The sequence below is a fragment of the Giraffa tippelskirchi genome, chromosome 5, assembly GCF_054371585.1.
Source record: "Giraffa tippelskirchi isolate mGirTip1 chromosome 5, T2T-mGirTip1v1.2.pri, whole genome shotgun sequence".
In the NCBI taxonomy this organism is placed as follows: domain Eukaryota; kingdom Metazoa; phylum Chordata; class Mammalia; order Artiodactyla; family Giraffidae; genus Giraffa; species Giraffa tippelskirchi.
The window spans coordinates 158131670-158151088 of NC_137279.1; the positions used below are offsets into that span (position 1 = coordinate 158131670).

The following is a 19419-nucleotide window of genomic DNA, read 5'->3' on the forward strand; positions in this document are numbered from 1 at the left end:
GGTTTTACATTAGGGAACTGTTCGTAAGTTGAAAATAAATCTACTTACTCTACTGCACACACTCATTTTCAGTTCTTGTAACTCCTCTCTGATCTTATCTCTTCTGATCTCCCTGCTGCATATTCTGCCTTCCCACTCTAGCCACTTTCCTGTTCTTCAGACACAGAAGGGGGCTCCTGTCCTCTGCACTGGCTCTTTCCTCTGCCTGGAACGCACCTCCTCTGGAGAGCCACGTGAATAACTCTTAAACCTCCTTCACGTCATTGTTCACATGTCACCTCTTGGTGAGACCTGCCCTGACCACTCTGTTTTGCTCACAGATTTATCACCAGTGTCTAAACAGTCTGTTGACACATAGTAAACCTTCAATAAATATGTGATGGATGCACAGTTACCTCATATACATTGTTTAATGACTTTTACCTTTGTTTTTATTCTCCTTCTGTTCCTCCCACCCCCCGTCCTCCTCTCCAGCCTCCTTCCCTCCCCTTCCCCTAGAATGTGCTTTCCTTCCCTCCCATCCGCTTAGCCATTCTTTTAGCTTGTAGAATCCTGTCTGTGTGTCACCTCTTTTGTGACCTGGCTCCAACAGGATTTATCTTTCCTTTCTCAAGACACTTTTTACTAGAGCTTATAACCTTTTGTATTGTAATTATTTGAGTATGTTTTTTCACTCTCTTGAGGAGCCAAGTCTTACTTATTTTTATTTTCCTATTCCTGAGGATGAGTTTGAGTAAACTCAGGGAGGCCTGGCGTGGGGCAGTCCATGGGGTCGCAGCGAGTCGGACACGACTGAGCGACTAAACTGAACTGAACTGAGAATGAACAGTGGCTAACACATTATAAGCACTCAGTATTTTTTTTTTCTTGAACTGAATGTCAGTGTGAGAAAGTAAATAAAAAGAGTTTAAAATGGCTGCTCAGGAACTAGTTCAGTTTTAAGCTGCATTAATAAAATTGAAGTCCACATCCCGGGAGGCAGTGAGCCCACTGATCTCTACACTGATCAGATCCGTGTATGTTGTGTCTGTTTCTGGGATACCACACTTTAAAAGGTGCCATCAAAAGACTAATAAAGTGAAGACAGCATAGTACTTCTCATCATATGAAGATGATTGAGGACTGGAAAGTTTAAGGGAAACAAGTTCTAATAGCAGTTTTCAAATATTTAAAAGGTCATAATACTGAAGATTTGGAATAGAAATATTAAACTGGAGAGCTCTGAGAGGAGCCAGGATAACAATATTTTAATATTTGTGCTTCCAAAAAGTAAATAAATATATACATGTTTGGCATTTTTTGGGAAAAAACAATCACAAATTGTTAATTTTCTCAAATGCCTTTTTTATTTTCCAGGCAGTGGGCCTTCACTTCTTGATTATATTAAAATTTGCTATTATTGTTCCATTGGCTTATTGATGGTTTTAATCAGAATTTTGAGTGAATATATTTAACCTATCTAGAGAAATTTCATTTGCCATAGAAGTCAGTTAATTTTGTCTGTTAAAGTTTGAAATAATTGAAACAAATTTTTTTAAATTAGAAACCTCCTTTCTTTAACTCTAGAGGCATTTTTCTTTAAAACTTTATTTCTTCTGGACAAAATGTGGAGATATTTTTAGTCAACTGTATTTTTTTTTGGTTTTGTTTTTATTATCAGAAGGCTGGTAAATTGAGGATCAGAATTTTCCACTTTGCTTTATTATCTGTTTCATTTGTAAGTTATTTTACATACCCCTTTGCCTTTGCAGTAAGAATAAAGGAAAAATAAGTATGAAACTTACTAGGCTTAAAGAGACTTGAGGTATATAAACAGTCGTATGTGGCTGTGTATAAAGGCACTACCACAAAATCCTTTGAAACATCTTTGTATCTAAAATGTAAGAATTGCACAAAAAGCTTCCAAGTATTTTATCTTTATCGGGAGAATTTGTTTTCAAATCTTTTGTGTAAGTTAAGGTGACCTTAGCATACTTTGTACTTGGGATGAATGTGTGTGGTCAATGTATGCAGTGGGTGGTTTGGGTACTTTAGAAAAACCAACTCTTCTCAAATTTTTTTCTTCTTTCATTTATGCATTTTTTCCTTCCTAATTCCATTTCTAATTACTCTTACACATAACAGTATTTTTTATTAGCAGAGGAATACTAATTGTAAATGTTTTGCTTCAGTGCTTCAGGATGGTCTTGACATTTACTGATCATCCACTCTGTGCCAGATGCTACACTTGGCTTCTAGCTTTTAAGATCTCATTTAAAATATGAAAAGAGATAGTAATATAAAGGCTAATAATGGTAACTAAATATGTTAGTGTTATTTTTAAATTTAACTTTATAGTATGCTCTAATTTTAGGATAATTAAAACACAATTTATTTTATACCAAGCAACTTTTCTTGCAATAAAGAAAATAAGTTAATTTATCTCAATTGTATGGACTTAGAAAAACATAGACTTATATGGGACGTCACTTGGTACAGTCCCTGAACAACATATGCCATATGTAATTCAGTAAAAGCCCTAATTGCACAATGTTATTTGTTAGAAATAATGAAGAAAAGATTATTTTGTTTTTACTTTCATTTGAGAAATAATAAAATATTGAAGTTCTGAATTAAAACTTTTGACATTGTCTTGAGAGTTTTATACTAGTAGCAATCTAAGCAGAATGTGTACAACAAAAAGTCTTTGTCTTAAAGTTTCTCTGTTTTCCTACACCTAGGATGGTAAGCGGATGTTTGGCACCTATTTTCGTGTCGGTTTTTATGGAACTAAGTTTGGGGATTTGGATGAACAGGAATTTGTTTACAAGGAGCCTGCAATAACCAAACTCGCAGAGATATCTCACAGATTGGAGGTGAATACTGTGGTGGTTCAAAATGTCATCCTTAATTTGTATTTTCTATGATGAATAGACTTTTCAGATCCAGATCTAATCCTTTAATAAGCCAGATCCTGCCAAATAATTTACTCCTTTAGGGTATAAGGATTTTTGATAGGTACAATAATATTCTCTTGAGTTTTTTAAATCTTTGATAGCAACAGTAAAATATTATTATGAACTTGATTTTTTTGAGGGTCTATTTTCACATGTATTTTAGAAACCCTGTATCTTTCAGAATTACCATGATTTGTGGAGAAATGTATATAGTATTATCCACATTTTGTAGGAAAAGTTACAAGGAATTAATAATCATGGAACTAGAACTAGAACCCCAAGATATATCTGACCCAAGTGCATTATGTTCTTGGGCTTAACTGATTCCCAGTGAAGTAATCTTTAGAACTTAAAAGCTTGAAATTATACTTTAAAAACACTTCGTAGAATCCCTTAACCTTTATACAGCTACTTAATTTTCAAAATAAATGATTAACTTTAATGTTTATGATACTAACCTGTCTTTTCTGCTATAGTTGTTCTTTCCATTCTTTCTCTTTCCTTGTTACCAGAAGTGTGGTCCATGGACAGAATCTGCATTGACATTACCTGGGAAATTGTTTGAAATGCAGAATCTCAGACCCCACTTCAGACCTTCCGAATCGAAATCTGCATTTTAACAAATCCCCAGGTGATTTGTATAGACAGAAGAGTTTAGGCTGGTTTTTATTCTCAGCTGATGTTAATTTCTTCAGCGTTCTGTTCTTATTGGTGACTTCACAGGGCTCAACTTCCACAAACTGGTTTTAGCTGTGACTTCTTGTTTTTTCAAGAGCCTATTAAGTCTTGGGAAATTTTGAGACAGTATTTTTCAAACTTACTGAGTCATTAAAGTTATCTTTGAGGTAGGAGTGTCTGTTCTCCTTTGAGGATTCAGACTTAATTTTTCCTATTGAATAGCTCCATCTTTTGCCCATGCTGCCACTCAGGGTCATATGGAAAAGTCACTACATTCTTGACCCAGGGTTACCTTTTCCAAATCTGAACTTATACAGAACTTCAACAAGTTAATGCTTTTATTTGGAAATTCTGGAACATTACATTAATCATTCAGAAAAATGAATGCTTGTTCATTGACTCATGTCTTTAAGAAGTCAGGCTATAAGTCAGTTTGATGTATACTATATACATATCAAATATAATGAATTTCTTTTGTCTCTGCTTTCTGTTCCCTTTTTGTTTTTCTTGATCTCTTGTGGAATCCTGTATTTTCATTGGTGAAAATTATTTTTTTCATTTTGTGTTATTTAAAGTGTAAATGGGAATAATATCAAATAAATATAGAGTAAGACCCTGTTAATTTGATAGACTAAATATAAATTCTGTGAATGTAAATAATTATTATTTTGTAATCATTGACACCATTTTATAAGAACTTACTAAATGGCTTCATTTTGTTCAGGAGTCTCCCTCAGAGGCCTTCTCTGTTTTCTACTGCTGTTAACTTCATGTGAAAGATTTATTTTTCTTTATTTTAGGGATTTTATGGAGAAAGATTTGGAGAGGATGTAGTTGAAGTAATCAAAGATTCTAATCCTGTGGACAAGTGTAAATTAGATCCTAACAAGGTATGATTGATAGACTGTGATGTCCCATAGATGCATCTTTGAGACTCTGATTTTGTTGGAGGAAGACTAAATAATAATTTAACAGTGAATAAATGAAGGACTTTTTCATTTCTCAGGCATATATTCAGATTACCTACGTGGAACCATACTTTGACACATATGAGATGAAGGACAGAATCACATATTTTGACAAAAATTATAATCTTCGTCGTTTCATGTACTGTACACCCTTCACTTTAGATGGTCGTGCACATGGGGAACTTCATGAACAATTCAAACGGAAGACCATTCTGACTACTTCTCATGCCTTTCCTTACATTAAGACAAGGGTCAATGTCACTCACAAAGAGGAGGTAAGACTCCAAAGAGGAAAATAGAATTAGTGGAACAAATACATTGAAGCCATGTGAGAACAATGTGGATATAGCATTGTGTATGGTAACATACTAGAACTTGACCCATTTTTAAGTCATTAACTTGCAGCTTCTTTTCTAAGTCCCTCATTCACCCTCAGCTTATGCTTTAAAAGGTTGATTTTTTTTTTTTCATTTGATGATCCAAAGTTTCAGGATATATTATTAGATAATAGTTTATAGTTGCCACTTTTTTCTTATTTTAATTGATTATGTATAAGACTCACTAAATATTTTTCAATCAATACGCTGGCCTAATTAGATGTTATTTCACCCAGATCATCTTAACACCAATTGAAGTTGCTATTGAAGACATGCAGAAAAAAACGCAGGAGTTGGCATTTGCAACACATCAAGATCCAGCAGACCCAAAAATGCTTCAGATGGTTCTCCAGGGGTCTGTAGGCACAACAGTGAATCAGGTGGGAGTGTTTGCTAATACTGTGCAATTTAAGTTATAAATGGAATTTGGAATGATTACAGTATTATATTTTCCAGAGATAACAAATGTGTTACATCAAGTGAAAATATGTTAGAAGTAGTTGCACAGACACTGAAAATATAAGAGGTTAAACTGAAATAAAGATTTTAAGGCTTTTACCTCCTAAAAGTATATGCAATTTGGAATTTTTACTTCCAAATGATATAACTTACTCACAAAAGTTTGCCTTTAATTCAGAATATTAGGATAATATTTGGAATGCTTGGGGGAAACTGTTTTTGCAAAATAAAGTGTCTAATAATCAGTGGACTGACAGCTGATTGTCCTTAGCCTGACAACTGTTATATCTAAGATAAATTAAAGAATATAAAAAATCCAAGGCAAAAGGCATTAATGAATACAATAGTTAGTGCTTTGTCTCCTACTCATTTTCTTTGAAATATGAACTAATAAGTTAATTGCTGTGGGCAAAAGTATAGATTTGACATCAGGAAAAACTAAACATATTGTCAGAATCGGTCTCTGAAAAGTTTTAATATAGGCATAGTCATATATGTATTAATCTTAAATGCAGCCATCTTGGTGCTAAGAAAAATAGATTTGGTAATTTCTATTTCTGTGAATATTTAAAAAACAAAAACATACTTTTTGTTTTATTTTCTTATTTTACAGGGGCCTTTGGAAGTTGCCCAGGTTTTCCTATCTGAAATACCCAGTGACCCAAAGCTCTTCAGACATCATAATAAACTGCGACTTTGCTTCAAAGATTTTACCAAAAGGTATTCGAAGTTTTCTACATAAAGACACTCAAATTGAGAACATCTAATCCACAGTTTGATGTGAATCTTAAGGGATTATTGAAAGGAGAAACTATAGGAAAATGGTTCACAATGGGTCGTCTATACTACTACTATAACTTACTACTCCGTATGGATTTTATATACAGGAAATCTTTAACTTGAAACTATTAGTTTGACATTTAACTGGTTAACTTTGAAAGCTGTTATGTATGGTGAACATTCAGTGAGAGTTTCTGTTTCTTTTCCCTCAGAAAACATTCAAGCAGCAAACCTGGAAGCAAAAAATTTGTCTTCAGATCTTATCCTTATATGTCTCTTTTCCAGGTCACTTAATCTTTATGATCCTCTGTTTTTAATGTATGAAGTAAGGATATAATATCTAGCTCACACAAGGAGATTGTGCAAATTAGATGAAATAATACTTGGATGAATTGGGGCCTCCCAAAACACCCCCAGATTGGATGATTTGCTAGGAGGACTCAGTGGACAGCATATAGTCGTATATGTGGCTATGGTTTGTTAACAATGAAAGAGTAGAAAGTAAAATTAGCAAAGGGAAAAGGCACAGGGTGAAGTCTGGAGGAAACCAGGTATAGGCTTCCATGGGTCCTCTCCCAGGGCAGTCACACAGAGGTGCTAATTGTTCAGCAAAGAATCGTGGCAGCATGTGGGAAATCTTGTCCACCTGGGAAGCTCAGTAGAGACTCAAGTGCCAACCAGGCTTTTTGTTGATGGCTAGTCATATAGGCACCTTCTTTCTGACAGTTACCAAAATTCCAGACTCCCAAAAGGAAAGCAGGTATTTAACAGAAACTATAGTGTTTATATAAAATGTTTAGTAACAGTGAGCCACTCTTTCTGCATATGATAGGAACCCTTCCCAAATCCAGATTCCCAGACTGTAACCCAGGGCCAACCTTGCAAATAGGCCTTCTTAGGAAAGCAACCTCAGGCCTGCCATTACCTCTTTTCTTCACAAATAACATTTGGCACATAATAAATAGGTGTTCAGTAAATGCAAAATTTTGAAACCATAGGGGAAGAGAATCAACAACTTGATACTGATTCCTGCTTCACTCACACTGTGAGCACAAAAGAGGGAATGGTCATTTTACATGGTGATGTCAGGGAATATTTCACACAAGAATTAACATCATAAACAAAAGTACAAAGTATTAAGTGTCGCTGTTGTGTCTAACTCTTCACCACCACGTGGACAGTAGCCTGCTGGGCTCCTCTGTCCATGCAGTTCTCCAGGCAAGAATACTGGAGTGGATTGCCATGCCCTTCTCCTAACATCGTATATGGACCTTGAAAATTAGAGATACCAAGGAAGCATTTCATGCAAAGATGGGCACAATAAAGGACAGAAACAGTATGGACCTAACAGAAGCAGAAATATTAAGAAGAGGTGGCAAGAATGCACAGAAGAATAATACAAAAAAGATCTCAATGACTTGGATAACCACAATGGTGTGATCACTCACCTAGAGCCAGACATCCTGGAGTGCAAAGTCAAGTGGGTCTTAGGAAGCATCACTACAAACAAAGTTAGTGGAGGTGATGGAATTCCTATAAGATGATACCGTTAAAGTGCTGCACTCAATATGCCAGCAAATTTGGAAAGTTCAGAAGTGGCCACAGGCAAGGAAAGGTCAGTTTTCATTCCAATCTCAAAGAAGGGCAGTGCCAAAAATGTTCAAACTACCATACCATTGTCCTTTTTTCGCATGGTGGTAAGGTAGTGCTCAAAATCCTCCAAGCCAGGCTTCAACAGTACGTGAACCAAGAACTTCCAGATGTTCAAGCTGGATTTAGAAAGGGCAGAGAAACTAGAGATCAGATTGCCAACATCTACTGGATCATAGAAAAAGCAAGTGATTCCAGAAAAACATCTGCTTCTTTGACTACATTGAAGCCTTTGACTGGGAGGATCACAAACTGTGGAAAATTCTTAAAGAGATGGGAATACCAGACTGCCTTACCTGCCTCCTGAGAAACCTGTATGCAGGTCAAGACAACAGTAAGAACTGGACATGGAACAACGAGCTGGTTCCAAACTGGGAAAGGAGTATGTCAAGGCTGTGTACTGTCACCATTCTTATTTAACTTATATGCAGAGTACATCATGCGAAATGCTGGGCTGGATGAATCACAGTCTGGAATCAAGATTGCTGAGAGAAATAACAATAACCTCAGATATGCAGATGACACCACTCTTATAGCAGGAAGTGAAGAGGAACTAAAGAGCCTCTTGATGACAGTGAAAGAGGAGAGTTAAAAAGCTGGCTTAAAACTCAGCATTCAAAATACGAAGATCATGGCATCCAGTCCCATCAATTCATGGCAAATAGGTGGGAAAACAATGAAAATAGTGACAGACTTGATTTTCTTGGGCTCCAAAATCACTGTGGATGATGACTACAGCTGTGAAATTAAAAGACGCTTGCTCCTTGGAAGAATATGACAAACCTAGGCAGCATATTTGGAGAAGGCAATGGCACCCTACTCCAGTGCTCTTGCCTGAAAAATCCCATGGACGGAGGAGCCTGGTAGGCTGCAGTCCATGGGGTCACTAAGAGTCAGACACGACTGAGCGACTTCACTTTCACTTTTCACTTTCATGCATTGGAGAAGGAAATGGCAACCCACTCCAGTGTTCTTGTCTGGAGAATCCCAGGGACGGGAGAGCCTGGTGGGCTGCCGTCTATGGGGTTGCACAGAGGCGGACATGACTGAAACGACTTAGCAGCAGCAGCAGGCAGCATATTAAAAAGCAGAGACATTATTTTGCCAACAAATGTCCATATAGTCCACTGGAGAAGGAGATGGCAACCCACTCCAGCGTTCTTGCCTGGAGAATCCCAGGGATGGCGGAGCCTGGTGGGCTGCCATCTATGGGGTTGCACAGAGTTGGACACGACTGAAGCGACTTAGCAGTAGCAGTAGCAGTCCATATAGTCAAAGCTGTAGTTTTTCCAGTAGTCATGTATGGATGTGAGAGTTGGACCATAAAGAAGACTGAGTGCCAAAGAATTGATGCTTTAGAATGGTGGTTTTGGGGAAGACTCTGGAGAGTCCCTTGGACTGCAAGGGGATCAAACCAGTCCATCCTAAAGGAAATCAACCCTGATTATTCATTGGAAGGACTGATGCTGAAGCTTCCATACTTTGACCACCTGATGCAAAGAACAAACTCATTGGAAAAGACCTTGATGCTGGGAAAGATAGGAGGCAGGAGAAGAAGGGGGTAGCAGAGGGTGAGATGGTTGGATGGCATCACCAACTCAATAGACATGAGTTTGAGCAAGCTCCTGGAGATGGTGAAGGAGAGGGAAGCCTGGCATGCTGCAGTCCATGGGGTCGCAAAGAGTCAGACACGACTGAGCAACTGAACAACAAAAACAGTGGACCTTGAAAGATGAATATTAGTTTTTCAGTCAGAAAAGAGGGGAGGGATATACTAAAAGCAAAAAACCCAGCATGAGCAAAGTTTAGAATCTGTTCTGAGAAAGATGAATAGTAAAGCTGGAACTGTAGAATCTCTGAAGAGAAGTAGTCAAACACTGGTGGAAATAGAGCAAGTACCATTAAGTAGATGACTTGTGAACTAACGAAGCAGCATCAGAACCATAGTCAGAAGCCAGTCTTTGACTTCCTATTCCGGTTTCTCTTATCATATTATGAACTGTGGTTTCTCTTATCAAATCATTCAGTGAAAGGGTTTATTTGAGTAGCAATAATTTCTATGGACATGGGTTTGGGTAAACTCCGGGAGTTGGTGATTGACAGGGAGGCCTGGCATGCTGCGATTCATGGGGTTGCAAAGAGTTGGACACGACTGAGCGACTGAACTGAACTGAATTTCACTTTACAGCACTTTTGTCATCAGGAAAATATGAGGAATGCTAACTTGTTCAAGTCTCTCAAGACAGTATTTTATTCTCACTGAAATAGCTGTCATTAATTGTTATCAGTTTCTCCTGCATGAACATGGTAAACATCTTTTTAAAAACTTCAGATAGCTTCATTGGCAGTCTGGGATTTTATAATATGATTATTGAGCTAGATGACCTTTTTGGTTTGGTTATAGAAAACATGGCTCCTAATGTATGTTGTAGATGAACGACCAGAGTAAAGAAATCAAGCTTCTTTTTGTAGAATTGACTGACTTCTGCTGTGACTGACATATACACACTATTATAGACAAAATATCTTCCCTTGTAGCTTAGTCGGTAAAGAGTCTGCCTGCAGTTCAGGAGACCTGGGTTCGATCCCTGGGTTGGGAAGATCCCCTGGAGAAGGAAATGGCAACCCACTCCAGTATTCTTGCCTGGAGAATCCCATGGACAGAGGAGCCTGGCAGGCTACAGTCCATGGCGTCGCAAAAGTCAGACACAACTTAGAGACTAAACTACCACCACCACCAAGGACCTAATGTATAGCACAGAAACTACTCGATACTCTGTAATGACCTATATAGGAAGAGAATCTAAAAAAGTGGATATATGTATATGTACAACTGATTCACTTTGCTGTACATCTGAAACTAACACAATATTGTAAATCAAGTATACTCTGACAAAAAATTTTTAAACATTGATTTTATTATTTGGCAGGTTTCAAATACAAACCAAAAAAAACCCTACTGTGATTGTGAGCTGGATGATCTTGGAACAATACATACTTCTTTAGGTCATAGACACTAATAACGCTTATTTTCTTTCTATTTTTTTGGAATTTTTACTATTACTACAGTTCTAAAACAGATGTCCTCTTCTTTGTGTTTATTTACTATAATGTAATGAATTCTATAGTTTTCAGGTCTCCTTAAGGGTTAATATAAAGAAGGTTTTCTCTTTTAAATTGCAAAAAGGCAGAAAGCCAAACTACATGGTTTAAACCTTACAAGTCATAGCAAATACTGTCTTTTTGATTTTTGTGTGTATATATTCATTTTATGTTAATATGCTTATTTGTTCTATCACAACTGTTACATATATAATCTTAAATTCTTATTTTTCAATTAAGCTTAAAACTATTATTCTAATAGTTGCATTATCTCATCAAATATCTGAATTTAAGTTGAATTTAAGTGTGGTATAGTAATGAAATGTATTTTTTTTCTTTTGTCAGTATTAAGCTCAAGATTACTGAGCCAAAGTACATGAACATTTTTATTGGCTCCTAATATGTAATCTGTTCCAATAAAGTTCTAAGTAGTAACAATGCCAAGAATGCAAGTGTACTACTAGTCGCAGTACACCTTACTTTATGTAATGCCATTTAAATACGGTGTTTCTTGTTAATCAGTTTAAATGGTACTTCAGTTTGCATTCTTTTATTCCTAAAAACAATAAACTATTTTTTGTATTTACTCTTTACATACTGTTACGTATATAAGCCCTAGAATATCTCTTGTACATCCAGAAGTAGTTAAAGAAATAGTTGAATAGTATTCTTTATAACTAAAAAATGACAACAAAACACAAAACCAGGAGACAACCAGGATATCCATCAACAGAAGAATAAATAAATCATGGCATATCCATAGGTTCAACTTCAACCAGATAATACCACATCTTTTTCCAAAGTGTGTAAGCTGGATTTAAACTCTCACCAGTAGTGTTTGGGAGAGTTCCTATTGCAATGTAACCTCCTCAATATTTGATATTATCTGACAATCTAATTTTTACCAATCTAGTGAGTGTGAAATAATATGTGATTATGGTTTAAATTTGCATTTCCTTGATTACCAGCGAGGTTGGATGTCTTGTCATGTGTTTATTAGCTATTTCTCTTTCCTCTCTGTAATGTTCAAAGTGCTGTTTTTCACTTGCCATTTTCCTATTGAATTCTTTTCCTTACTGATTTCTAAGGGTATTTACATACTAGAAAAGTAATCCTTTATCATTTGTTATCATAGACATCTTTTCTGAACTTGGGGCTTAGCACTTTATTTTTTTAATAAGTAGAAGTTGTTAAATTTAATATTGCAAAATAATTCAGTCTTTCTTGTTATGACTGTTGCTTTTTGTGTCTTAAGAAACTTTTTACCCCAGATCAGAGTATGTTGACTTCCTAAACATCTGTATAATAGTATCTCTCAAACTGAGTATAGCCCAAACAAAAGGGGAAGAAGGCACAAAAGGCCTTTTTACTTTTAAAAACAATTCTTTCAATTGATTTTTGCATACGGTTCAAGGTGGGTGCCAGCTTGATTTTTGTCCATACTGATAACTGAATATGATGTGAGGTAGCAGTCAGATTTCTGTTCCCATATGGTTGTGCAGTTGACCTGGCACCACTGATTTCAAAGATCACCCTTTCTCCACTGCTTTGCACTGTTAATACATCAAGTGCTCACTTTGTGTGCATCAGTTTCTAGGATTTTTTTCTTCCATTGTTTTATTTATCTCTCTTTGACTAATATGCTGTCTTAATTACTGCAGCTTTATAATAAACTTTTATATATGATAGAGCAGTTCCTCTCACATTTTGTTGAAGGAAAGAGAATTGACTCTTCCAGTCTACGAATATGGTATATTTCTCCATTTACTTATATCCTCTAAATGTTTTTCTAAAATTTTTCTGTAGAGACTTTATCTTTTCACTTATTCTTTGGTATTTGATATTTTTATACTTTTGTTAATGGTATTTTTAAGAATTACATTTTGGGGGACTTCCCTGGAGGCCCAGTAGTAAAGAATCTGCCTTGCAAAGCAGAGGCTGTGGGTTTGATCCCTGATCTGGGAAAATTCCAGTTGCTGCCAGGCAACCTAGCCCATGTGCCACAATTAAGACCCAACACATCCAAATAAATATTTTTTTAAAAATAAATTTATTTTTTATTTGCTGGCATACAGAAATGCAATTTATTTTTACATGCTTTACATGAGAATATTGCCAAATTCACTTGTTAATTCTAATAATTTATGTATAGAACCTTTTTCTTACTGTACTGTTTAGGATCTCTAGTAAACTATGCTGAATAGGAATAATGATAGAGGGCATCATTTTCTTATTTCTGATCTAAAAGAAATTTTTTCATCATTGAGTATAATGTTTTCTTCATGTATTTTGTAGATATTTTTAATTAGGTGAAAGAAGTTCCCACCAGTTTGTAGTTATGCTACAAGTTTGTCATGACAGTATTTTAAAATTTTATCAAGTGGGTTGTGTGTAGGGAGTAGGGATGTAATACAGTGTTAGGACAGTTTCTTATTATTTTGTTTGGGAGATTTGCAACTGTTTTTGTGGATGAGATTGAATTACAAGTTGTTTCTTATAGCCCCCAAGTAAGTTTTGGTATCCCAGCCTTGAAAAGTGAGTTTGAAACTCTTCTCAGGAATAGTTCTTTATTGCTCCTATACTCTAGAATAGTTTTTTATATATTCAGAATTGTCGTGTTACAGTGGGATTATCTATCCTTAGACTGTTAAGTAGAATTTGCCTGTTTGTGCTTTCTCTGTGGGTAGATTTGTGATTTGACTGATGGGATGTATTTGATGGTTTTTGGATCATTCATATTTTTACTTGAGTGTTTTGGTAAATCTAGAAAAGTAGAATTTCAGATTTATTTGCATTAAATTGTATATATCTTCTGTGCCTTTATAAACTTCTGCTATATTTGACGTTTCATTTTTCATTTCTAGAAGAGGATACCTGGCCTTCTCTCATTTTTTCTTGCCAAAGCTTAGTCTATTCTTTTAGATTTTTCAAACAACCAACCTCTGCATTTTTTTAAATATAGTTATCATACTTTAAAATTTTATTTTCTTCCTTACGCTTAGAGTTTATTCTTTTCTTTTTAAATTGCTGATTAGCTCTTCAGTTTTAGCCTTCTTTCTTTAGTATAAGCATTTAAGGCTATACATTTTCCTCTAAGTATCTCTTTAGCTGCATTCTACAAATATTGATGTGTATACTTTTTTAAACACATTTTTTCCATTTATCTGTTGGGAGTCCAGATATTTTTTTCTTAAATGTGTGAATTGAATAAGCAATATCAATCTATTCGATTTTTTGGTTGGTTTCATTGATAAGTCATGGCCTACTCTTTTGTGACCATGGACTATATAGCATGCCTGGCTCCTCTGTACCTTGTATTTCCCAGTCAAGAATATTGTAGTGAGTTGCCATTTCCTTCTCCAGGGGATCTTCCCGACCCAGAGGTTGAACTCAGATCTCCTGCATTGGCAGGCAGATTCTTTACCACTGAGCCACCAGGGAAGTCCATCTATTAATTTAAGAAACTTTTATTTGAATACAGGTAAAAACCACTGTGCCAGATGCCACTGAGTAAATGAGAACTTATAGTCTAGTGGTAATATGTGTGTGGGGGGGAAAGGGGTGTTAGATTTAATATTAAAAAATACATGATTTTCAATTGTGAAAACTGGAAGTGGAAGTTAGATTTTAAAGAAACTCTGTTGATCCTCTCTTCCCTACCTTAAACCTAATTGCAGGAGAGGATGTTTAACATACAACAGAAAAACTGAATGCCCTCATCATGGTGGAGATATATATATACACACACACACACACACATATATATATAGCACTAAGCCCTGTGTGCTGTGGTTCATGGGGTCACCGAGTCGGACATGACTGAGTGATTGAACTGAACTGAAGCCTTCAAACTATGTCAAAAGAAATCTTTTGATGACACACTGTTTTCCCTAGGTGTGAAGATGCCTTAAGGAAAAATAAGAGCTTAATTGGGCCAGATCAAAAGGAGTATCAAAGGGAACTGGAGAGAAATTATCATCGCCTTAAGGAGGCCCTACAGCCTCTGATAAACCGAAAGATCCCTCAGTTATACAAGGCAGTATTACCTGTTACCTGCCACAGGTATGCTTGATTTTTCTGTTCTTTTGTATCTTCAGAAAAATGAAATCCACTTGAATTATTTAATAGTGAATTTGTTTACCTTGTATTAAATGGCTTCAAATGTTATGTCTTCTGAAACCTAACACGTTCAACTTTTCTAAGCCTTCTATCAGCTATACCTGAATCAGCCTACCAGATAAAAGTCTGTGATAAAGAGAATAATAAAGTTCTCATACTAAGAAAGACACCACACATAAGTTTTATCTCCTAAAACTGTTTAATGTCCTGTCAAAGTTTCTGGTATTTCTGTTGAGAGAATTTGCTAGAATATACCCTGAAGCCAGGTATTCATTTCCATTATCCCTGACAGTAAATAGTATATGTTCTTCCAGATTTATATCAAAACAGATACTGCACTGAGTTATCAAGAAAACTTCACTATTTTCCTTTATTTTCTCACTGTGACAAAATTAGAAGTGGAAATAACTTGGAATTTTCTACAGCTGATCCTAATTTTATTTGAGTAGATAATTTAATCTAATTTTAGATTTCTCCTCTGTAAAATAATACTTGCCTTGAAGAGGTTGCTGTGGAAATTAAATGGCATGTAAAGTTCCAAGGACAACACTTAACATTTTTACTTTTAACCCCTGAACTCTGGACAGGGCATGATAACTGCTAAAAGTAAACTGCATTCTTTGCATTTTTAAATCAAAATGTACATACACCTCTTGAATTATTGTGGCATCAATATTTTACCACCCCCTTTTTTAAAAATTATAATAGTGAAGCTATTATACTTACTTGATCAAATAATATTTGGAAGGCATTTGAAGTTGCTTATATAAATAGCATGTATACTATTGATACATAAGAAAATTAAGCTGGCTATTTGATTATCTGGTAACATTCCCTGTTCGTCAGTGATAGAATATTTGTGTACTTCTAGACCTCTGAAAATGTATACCAAGTGCATGCTGTATGTCATGTCCCCTGCAGGGAACATGTAGACAGACCATGTACAGGAGCAGGAGACCAAAAGGCCAGTTTTAGAGCTTTTCTCTGGCAAAATATATTTTACTTCCACCATTCTTACAATGATGCAAGATACCCTATGTGGTTTCCTCTTGAATCTCTTGTTGGGAAGCAACACTAGTCCCCTCCACTTTTGGCTTCCCTTTTAGTCTTTTCAGAATGTCTGACTACTTCTTGCCTCTACCTACCTTCACCAGTCTTATATTCATTGGTAAAAGGTCCTGGGATAGAGTGCTGGGTCCCTGAAATAGTCAGATCTTCTAATGCTAGTCTCACTTCCATCAAATTTCTCCAACTCCTTTCAGTGGAAAGACTGTATTGTTTCTGTCTGAAGGAAGCTTCCCTTACAACAGTATCCTGAATTGTGCCTTCTTTTATGATGGTTATTCCTCCAAGCTTTAGTTTTTAGTGTTTGCAGGCAGTTTTTTGGAGTTTAAAAATCCTTCTTCTTGATAAACTATCTTCCAAGACTGCTATTTTCCAAAAGAAAAAACAAACAAAACCAAGTTTTAAGATTCAAAGATGAATACAATCTCTTTGTATCTGTCCTCTCCTTTCTTAGAGATTGTAAATCTTAAGACATTAATGTTAATGTCAGGAAAGATAAGCAAAATTATCTTCTAAATTTACTTTAAAATTTTTTAAATTTAATTTAAAATATTTAAACTTTAAAATTACTTTTAAAGTAATTTTCTAAATTTAAACTCTTCTAAAATTACTGCAAATTTCAATAAACAATCCTGTTTATAGTAGTATATAATGGTTTATTTTATGAAATAATTTAAAAGTCTTAGTTTTAATTTCTATTATTATAAATGTCAATATATAATCCACATAAACAAAAGCTTCCTTGGGGTCCTCAATTTTAAGAGTGTATAAAGGACCTAAGTGCCCAAAACTTGAGAACCACTGATTTAAGGCTTAGTTTACTATTCTAAATAAAATACCTGTGTTTTGCCTTTTAATCTCAAGTAAATCTGAAATCTCTCCCATTACACCTTCAGTTCAGTTCAGGTCGCTCAGTTGTGTCCGACTCTTTGCGACCCCATGAATTGCAGCACGCCAGGCCTTTCTGTCCATCACCAACTCCCGGAGTCTACCCAAACCCATGTCCATCGAGTCGGTGATGCCATCCAACCATCTCATCCCCTGTTGTCCCCTTCTCCTCCCACCCCCAATCCTACCCAGCATTAGGGTCTTTTCCAATGAGTCAACCCTTCGCATGAGGTGGCCAAAGTATTGGAGTTTCAACTTCAACATCAGACCTTCCAATGAACACCCAGGATTGATCTCCTTTAGGATGGATTGATTGGATCTCCTTGCAGTCCAAGGGACTCTCAAGAGTCTTCTCCAACACCACAGTTCAAAAGCATCAATTCTTCGGCGCATTACACCTTAGTACCTATTTAATCAAATATCTAATACATTTATTGGACAAATGAATAAATGATCAATGGACCTGGACAGTGTTACTTCAAATCTATAGAGAAGTCTACAAGTTAGAATAGGTAGAGCAAGTGTGTAGGATGAACACGTAACTTGAAAGCGAAGAGCTTTGCTTGCAAAAGTTTCAAAGTTAATAAGCTTTTGGTATCAAAACTTTGAGATAACTGGCAGAAAGCATGTAAACATGTAACATATTTTAGAGGATTATATAAAAATTGCTTACTCATAGTTATATTCTTTCATTTTCTCTCCAGAGATTCCTTCAGTCGAATGAGTCTGCGCAAAATGGATCTCTAATTTAAATTAAATGCACTTGTTTTATTCATTTGAAAAAAGCCATGTATTCAACACTGAGTGTGAAAAGAATTTAAGAGCTATTGAAAAAGACTTGGGACTTAATTCTGGAAATTATAGCATTAATTTACTCATGGAAGAATGCAGTGGCCAAAATAATATCAAATGGCAATTGGTGAAGTTTAAGAATCATGGCTGTGGTTTCTAATATTCTGGTAATATGCTGTCCTTTTTTAAAAAGACATTTTAATGACTCAAAGGTACACTTACATTTACCATTATTTATACCATAGCTAACGTTAAATTTATTTACTTTAAGTTTGTATTTTTTAATTTATATTACCATTTATAGATTTGTTTGGAACCATTTTAAATGTAGTAATGCTTATTTTAAAGGTACTATTAAATATGTGAATGTTTACACTAATTAAAAGACTTAAAAAATTTTTTTATTGCTAAAAGCAGAGAATGAATTAGAGTTGATTCAAGAAATAGTTGCAAAAATAGCAAAATGAAAATCATAATTGACAGTCACTTTATGGACCCATATAATAGCTCCAAATTAAATAAATAGGTGGAAATAAATTGATAACTGGCTTAAGTCTTCAGACTGGTTTCTAAGGTATTTTCCAGACACCCCAAAATGGTACTTAGAACTGCAGAAGTAACTACCTGATAACTTCTCTCTATAAATGATTATACACTAGGATAGCTAATACCCAGTTTGATCTCTGACTCAACCTTATAGTAATGATAGTGTGAGTTGACTCTTAGCAACTAAAATGAACGACTCCTGTTTCAAATTAAATAAGCCAGTCATTTCATCAGTTTTTACTCTTACGCAACTAAAATTAATGATTCCTCTTTCAAATTACATCAGTCATTTATTCGTTTAGTGATCTAAACTGATAAATTAGAGATCTACTTTAAACTTATCTTACATCACCATAAAAATAAGAGTGTTTGATTTTAATCTATCAGGTGAATAAGAAGTTGTATTTTTTGATACTTGTATAGATTTTACAAACTACATGTATAAAAGGTAAAATTACCTGTCAATTAAAATTGAGCTAATTAATTTAAAATTGTAACTTTTATGATGCTGCTGCTGCTAAGTTGCTGCAGTCGTGTCCGACTCTGTGCGACCCCATAGACGGCAGCCTACCAGGCTCCGCCATCCCAGGGATTCTCCAGGCAAGAATACTAGAGTGGGTTGCCATTTCCTTCTCCAGTGCATGAAAGGGAAAAGTGAAAGTGAAGTCGCTCAGTCGTGTCCGACTCTTAGCGACCCCATGGACGGTAGCCTACCAGGCTCGAAAAACTAATTCATATTTTTTCAACATATATTTGGCAAGCTTTTCCAAGGAAGAGTGTATTAAGGATTTCTGAAAATGTCTGAACATTTTTTTCTTTGTGCAGTTTTAGGAAGGATCACTTGTAATCTGTCCCTTTGATCTACTGACCACTTACACGAATCACTGAAGAACTGATCAAACACGGTACTTCATTATTCTAAGAGCATAGATATGATGGCTAATATTCCCTGCTCCAGCCTATCTTTTTAACAGGCAATATTATCTCAAATTCCTCTTATCTACGTCAATTCAAAGACAATCTCAGAAAGGTTTTTCAGGTGAGTTACAGGTGAACCAA

At 35.5% G+C, this 19419-nt stretch overlaps 1 protein-coding gene across 5 annotated transcripts in view; it reads left to right on the top strand.

Annotated features, from left to right (window-relative positions):
• The window catches only part of DOCK7 (dedicator of cytokinesis 7), a 191952-nt gene extending 173585 nt beyond the window's left edge, over positions 1 to 18367 (top strand). For all 5 annotated transcript variants that reach the window (XM_081486625.1, XM_081486620.1, XM_081486621.1 and 2 more), the window contains 7 exons: positions 2721 to 2855; positions 4415 to 4504; positions 4621 to 4857; positions 5196 to 5339; positions 6032 to 6138; positions 14845 to 15012; positions 17727 to 18367. In XM_081486625.1, the coding sequence (XP_081342751.1) occupies positions 2721 to 2855; positions 4415 to 4504; positions 4621 to 4857; positions 5196 to 5339; positions 6032 to 6138; positions 14845 to 15012; positions 17727 to 17769 (924 nt within the window). In that variant the 3' untranslated portion in view covers positions 17770 to 18367. The remainder of the gene's footprint in view (positions 1 to 2720; positions 2856 to 4414; positions 4505 to 4620; positions 4858 to 5195; positions 5340 to 6031; positions 6139 to 14844; positions 15013 to 17726) is intronic.
• Positions 18368 to 19419: the final 1052 nt, after the last annotated feature.